General features: G+C 48.9%; 2 protein-coding genes across 2 annotated transcripts; both read right to left on the bottom strand.

Moving 5' to 3' along the window:
* Positions 1-206: 206 nt before the first annotated feature.
* On the bottom strand, positions 207-608 carry LOC147970925 (uncharacterized). The gene has a single exon (XM_087522716.1). The coding sequence runs from the start codon at positions 606-608 to the stop codon at positions 207-209; it is 402 nt and encodes a 133-aa protein (XP_087378842.1).
* A 99-nt stretch (positions 609-707) lies between these two features.
* Positions 708-1,125, bottom strand: LOC147970926 (uncharacterized). The gene is made up of 2 exons (XM_087523727.1): positions 991-1,125; positions 708-908 (listed from the first exon to the last, which is right to left on the bottom strand). Exons 1-2 carry the CDS (start codon positions 1,123-1,125, stop codon positions 708-710), a joined length of 336 nt encoding a protein of 111 aa, XP_087379853.1.
* Positions 1,126-6,583: the final 5,458 nt, after the last annotated feature.

Genomic DNA, 6,583 nt, shown 5'->3' on the forward strand with positions numbered 1-6,583 from the left:
CTATTATAGTACTTACCCAAAGGATCTTTATATCAAACATACACAAAATATCCGTTCGACTATTGGAAATTACTTTAACTACTGATCTAATGTCGAAGTAATTGCTGCATCGCCACAAAAACCCACCATCTCTTAAGCTAAAGTAGACCGAGCTAACCCCTATATTAGCATATTACTAAGATAAACAGAAGGCACTGTAGAATCATTTAGGATGTGAGCTTGTCAATCTGAATGTGGAGGGACACCGTCCTCGACAACCCAGCCCCGGCCAGCAGCTTGGGCGGAACTGTGAAGGTCAGCTCCTGCACGGCGACGTCGCCGGGATCCTTGTTGCTTGTCACCTCCATTTCCACCTTGACGGCGTCGGTTCTGCCTTTGGGCTCCCCCGGCGGGCCGTTCGCCCACAGCTTGGCCACGTAGTGCGGCAGTGGGTACGCGCCCGCTCTGATGCAGACGACCGACACGGCGATAGGCGCACCGATGTCGAGCACGCCGCTGACCAAGAAAAATGTGCGGCTATCCTCCTCCGCGAACAGCAAGAGCCGTGGCTTCGACAGTGGCACTTGCAGCTGGAGCACCTTGCTGTACTGGATCCTGTGCACGGGCATGGGATGCACGGTGCTGATGTGGTGGGAGAGCGCTGGGGGCGGGCCTTCGTAGCCGCAGATGGGCATGGGGCATTTGCAGGGCGCGAGCGAACACACGCTCTAGTGATTGGCGAGCTTGTGGTAAGTGACATGGAGCCCATAACCTTCGTGCGGGCATTCCACCCTCACCGAGGAGAGGACGTCGTCCACCGTCATGTTCCGCACGTCGAAGCCACCGCCGCACTCGCACTTCTGGCACCGCCGCTGGTTCCCGGGGCGCTCGATGCGGCAGTCCGCGCAAGCCAGGTGTCGTCCCTTGCACTGCACAAATCAATCGAACAACACATCAATCAAGAAACCCGCACCTTGGTCGATCAGCCAAATGTACGAGGTGTATTCGAACCTCATAAATTGGAGGCTTCAAGGGGCGGAGGCACAAGGGGCAGTGGAGCAAGGTGAGGTCCATCGAGACCATAGAGAGCTCCATCGCCGGGTCCTGTTTCGTTGGCATGATCTCGCGCTCCTCGTGCACAACCATATCTCGCTTTAGCGCCGGTGCATTACAAAGCTTTACCGTCACATATTCATACTACTTCAAGGTGCATTAAATCAACACATGCAAGTATCAAAAGGAAAGTCACGGCATGCATGCATGCGTTGTAATTAATGCATCGGTAAACGCAAATTATTGGAATATATCGAGTGCAGTGCTTTGATGTGTCGCATCAACTCGTACAACAACAAGAAGTTTGATTACAATGCCCTCTCCCTCGCGGAATGAGCTCCGGTGCCTTAACTGCACCTGCCTTTGGCTGTATGACAGGTGGGCCACCCACTTGTTGGGCCCACCTGTCATACACGCAAAGGCAGGAGCAGTTAGTCAATGAAGCTGTGTCCCTCCCTCGCCCATGAGCGTGGTGGCTGGCAGGACTAGGAGAAGCTTTCGCTACACGCTCTCCCTCCCGCACGCGGTGGACATGCAGTAGTTCATTCGGTGTCAGATGGCCAGAAGCATATCGTAGTACTCCACTGTAGTAGTACTCCATCATTGTTCGACTTCCCAAAGAGGCGAAGAGCCAAACATAGCCTAGACGCTCATGTGGCAGTTTCAGGTGTAGAGTAGTCTAGGATAGCGTGTACAATGCCTCTAAGCTTAAAATCGTTGGGGTCAGCTCCATGCTATGAGGCCGTCTCAAAGCATTTTTTTGATCAAAATAATCTTCTGGCCATACATGTGATCCTGGTGATTGTAGTTTGCATGCTCATCTGGTCAAGACAGGAATATATATTTTAATTTGTGGTGGGGTAAATGTTAGAGGTTGCAGCAAATATATTGTACACTGCATGTCTTTTAGCCAAGTTTAGAGGCAAGCATGTGGGGCCAGTGCTATGATGTGTCGCGTCAACTCATACAACGAGGGGAAGGTTGATTTTACTACTACACGCCTTCTCCCTCGCCTATGTGCGTGGTGGCTCACAGACAAGGACATGCTTTTGCTTATACTACAACAAGATATCCCTCCCGCACACGGTGGACGAACATGCATAAGTGGATTCGATACTGTAGAAGTAGTAGTAACATCATTGTTCGTCTTCTCGAAGAGGAGAAGAGCCAAGCGCAACCCGAACGTGGCAGTTGCGAACGCTCGCGTGGCAGTCTTTGTGTAGGGGTGGGGCGTGGTGCGGAGCCTTGGAGCACGCATATAGCCAGGCTCTTGCATGAGACAAAATTGCTATGTGAGCCCACTATTGTAGTACTTGCTAGTATAGCCCTGTAAACCGGAAAGGAGTACAGTATTTCCTTTCTAGAGATTTCAACAACTGACTAGACTACACCCTAAATGAGTACATATGGAGCAAAATGAGTGAATCTACACTGTAAATAAATACGTAGTTCTCTCATTTTCCTCTACGCCTTGGTCGTGGTGCACAATATTGACTATACTAGTACTGACTAGTCTCTTTTTGACACGCATTTACGTTTTTAGCACAATACAGACACAAGCGCTCATATACACGCGCATACACTCACCCCTATGAACGCACGCACGCACACCCTACCCCTATGAGCACCTCCGAAAGACTGAGCCGGCATATCATCTTGAAATTTACAAAGTCACCATAGGCACCTTGTCGTCGACGGGAACGTCTCCTGACACGCATTTACGTTGATACAGCTTGAATGCCAACGACGCAGATGGTAGCGGTTCCCGAAACATTGAACGGTTAATGATGCCTCCGCATTCAAGTAGCATGCAGAGGTAGGAGTAAGTAATTGGAGAAGCAGAATGGAGCATGTGAATGCAACGTAGTTTGGACTCTCATATAAAGGCGCCACACCAGTCCAATCCATCTACTCCTAGTCTCTGCGCAACACTTCCCACTCCAATCCAAGACCAAGACCAAGTGACCAGAAGCCACAACCACTCATGGCGTCAACATACGTGTGCGACAGTCGGCTGTGCCAAGTCGTCCAAGACGCCGACCTACGGCCCCGCACCGCGGAGCGTTTCCTGATGGTGCTGGCGACCGCCGGCGTCATAGTCCTCGTCAACGCCGGCTTCGCCTCTCGCACGCGCCAAATGATGGTCGACTCCATCCACAGGTTCACCGTCGTCAAGAAGCGCGCGTACGACCTTGCCGTACTACTCCAGCCCGCGCGGCCAGGCTCCTCGTTGCCTGCCACCCTCATCGGCCTCCAAGGTGACGAACTCTTTGAAGCACTGGTGGCTCTGCAGCTGCCGGAGGTCGTGATGAAGAATGTGAATCTCGAGGCCGTGCTCGCCGCGCAGCGCCTCGCCAGGCAAGAAACCGTCGATCTGCACATCCACGTCTACGAGGAAATCGTTTTCATAGGACACTACAAGGCCAGTGAGGACAGAAAGACGTTGGCTTTCTTCCAGCGGCTGGAACCTTTGGACGCCATTGTTTAGAAGCATGTCGACCTATCCATGAAAGCCGCTGCTACTTAGCCGCTGTTCGGTGGGCCGGTGTCCTGAGTCAAGGAAGTGGACATCGTCGATGGATGCATCTTTCTTCTTGCCTCCTGTAACCTGCACTGCATCGCCTCGTGGCCTTAATGTTTTACTAGCACAAATGCCCGTGCGTTGCAATGGGAGAAAAACTTAATGTGATCCCGGTGAACTACCCTTTATATTGGACATGCATTCCGACCTGCTAATTGCGCTCATGAAATTTGGGAAGTGCATAAAAAGCAAAACAAATATTACTAACTTTATAAAACCTAGCTTACATATTCTGTCCAATATGTGTGTGATTTCTTGATCTTTTGCTTTTTTAATGACACTGACTTTATAAATAATTAGTTAAGGTTTGAGAAGAACTTTCTGCATTAGTCATATCAAATACTCGTCATAGTAGAAATAATCGAAGCATTATGAATTATGAATAAGCACATATATAATTCAAAGAATATGGGAGATATCATGCACAAAGCAAAATTAATGAGTAGAGGAAGCACGGAGACGGAGCTAGACGTGGCTACCATGTTTGTGCTGCTGGAACACACCACATGTAGTACTCCAACATCATCTGTTCACCGCCCCTCCATAGTTTTGTCCCTTCAGGAAGCCGGTTCTCTTGGTAGAAAGAAGAAGTCTCGTGAAGACAGTCACCATGTGGCTGCTCATAGGCCAACACATCTACACATCACCATTGAATCGGGACATGCATGTCCTCCTGCTTCAGGAAGAATGCCTGCCATGGCCCGGAGGCAACCATCATGCTGTCTTCGATTTTGTACAAACAGATAGAGTCTGAGGACCAGAGCATGTTGGAACAGTGCTGAAGGCTGTGTCATGGAAGTCCATGGGTCCACACCACACCCTGTCGATAGCGATTTGTGTTTGACGAAGAACACAATATAGCGCAAAAGCTAACAAAACAAGGAACAACTTCACATTCTATCAAGAGAACCTCGTTATCATTAACAGGATCAGAAGGAAGATTCAAACATCAATGTCACATCTTTAGGAAAAAAAGCTCGTCGTGCCTGAACTTGTACCTCCACTTGCCGAAGCTGATGACCCAAAGCCCTTGTCGCCGAGCTAGTTGTAATTATTTTCTAAAATACATCAGAGAACCTGTCAACTACATCAGAGAACCTGGTAATTATTCTCTAAAATACGATAACTATATCGAAACAATCTCTTAGGCGGTAGTTACATCAGAGAGCCAGTTTTTTCATGTTTTGTCAGGGCATGCTAGCATCAGCTCATGGACTTCCTACCCGTAGGTCAAAAATTGGTCATGTTGCACTATTGATATTTCATTCATCTATAAGTGAAGTAAGCTTTCTCTGAATCAACATAATGGAACTCGGTTCAAACAGTCAGTCATAGTTAGGATTGATATACGCAACACAAAACACATGTGAGACATACAGCATCAAAATGGTGTAAGAGTTCTCTACCGCAATGCACATCTGAAAAGATTGGCACTTTGAAAAACCTCATTGCCTCCCTAGGATGGTAATAGCACGAACGTCGACACGTCTGTCGCATATCGCTTTCAAGATCAGTAAGCGAGTCGATGGTTCAAGCTCCTTGTACATTTCAATTTCAGCTCTGCACAAGATCGAACAATTAGAAAAACTATGAAGATAAGACTGAATCAGAATATCTGATCGAGCAATTCTTATGTACAGGACTAACCAATGTGATGCAACTATTAGTACATCACCTTCTGCAACATGTAGTTTGCATCTCTGTTAGTTTATCAATTGAATGGAATATCAGTACTGGCATTAAATTGTTTGCAACATGGGGTATCAGTCATATATATATATAATATACCCAATGTCACCAATCCCTTAGTTTTCTACATAGGACGGTTACCCAGGTTCCGCGCCCCATCGCCATGCGGATTATTAGGGGAATTGACTGCACATGTGATTAACAATCATGAGAATCCAAGGAAGATGTCTGCATCGTTTGTGTGACTGCTTAGCATAAAATATAAATGGAAGGCAGAAGAGCACAGGCACTCAATATGCTAACCAATCCTAGAGATGCTGGCTGAACAACATGTATTGCCTAAACAGAGTATGTGATCAAATACATATATACTCTAGTAAATCAATGGATGAAGTACGTTCAAGCGATGAAATAGCAGGCATCAGCCATGCTGCTACTGTACCATTTGCTCAAATAGTTAATGCAAGAAAACTAAAGATTAGCAGTAAATTCCTAGAAGCCTAAGCGAAGAAGCAAACCTAGTACGCAGATCTGCCGGCCGCTGGGGGTATGATGGTAGGAAGGGACACGCATGCGGAGGAAGTTGAGGACGGAACTGAGCTCCCACAAAAAGCGGAACCACCACTATGCCAGCTCCGCGGGCGCTTCGGGCCCCGACACAAGCGGCGTCACCATGCGGCATTGCGGCGTCTCGTCCACGGCGGCACCCGCTGCAGCTCGGCGACGCGACTGTTCTACCGGCCAACACAGAAAACAATTTTGCTGTCAAATTTCATCAAACACTTTACATGCCTTGAAATAGAAATATTATGGTCGGGGAGTGGGATCCAGGGGAACGGCGGGCACAGGGACATACCGTGCGGCAAGTAGGAGTCGCGCGCTGTCGAGGAGGCTGGGCAACATCTTCGCTGCAGGCAAGGACGTTTGGTGTTCCTCCGCCTCCATGGGATCTTCCCCTCCCCTCCTCTCTCCCAAGCCGATTTACGGGAGGAGTTAGACAGGCGGCGGCGCGCGGCGATGGGGGCCAGGGGCCGGCGGCGCGCAGCGATGTGGGGCAGCAGGAGGTGGTGGCGCGATGGAGGCGGAGATGGGATCGGAAGGCAGAGTCGTGGCTGGGTTTTCTTTTCTCTCCTCTGAACCGGTTCGGTTGACTTTCGTAAGGACTGCGGGTTCCATTGTCTAAAATACAGGGGCTTATCTATAAAAACGCCGCGACGGTGAATCCGGAGACTCAATCTGTGCTTTATTATTAGGGAGAGATTAGTGCGTGGCATTTTTATT

The sequence above is a fragment of the Triticum urartu genome, chromosome 5A (genome assembly GCF_056163025.1).
Source record: "Triticum urartu cultivar PI428250 chromosome 5A, HENAU_Tu73, whole genome shotgun sequence".
NCBI lineage: Eukaryota > Viridiplantae > Streptophyta > Magnoliopsida > Poales > Poaceae > Triticum > Triticum urartu.

Bases quoted from the DNA above. Each gene is read 5' to 3' on its own strand.
- LOC147970925 (XM_087522716.1), bottom strand. From the start codon at position 608: ATGCCCGTGCACAGGATCCAGTACAGCAAGGTGCTCCAGCTGCAAGTG.
- LOC147970926 (XM_087523727.1), bottom strand. From the start codon at position 1,125: ATGGTTGTGCACGAGGAGCGCGAGATCATGCCAACGAAACAGGACCCG. The intron at 909-990 runs GTTCGAATACAC...TGATTTGTGCAG, and splicing joins TGAAGCCTCCAATTTATGAG to TGCAAGGGACGACACCTGGC.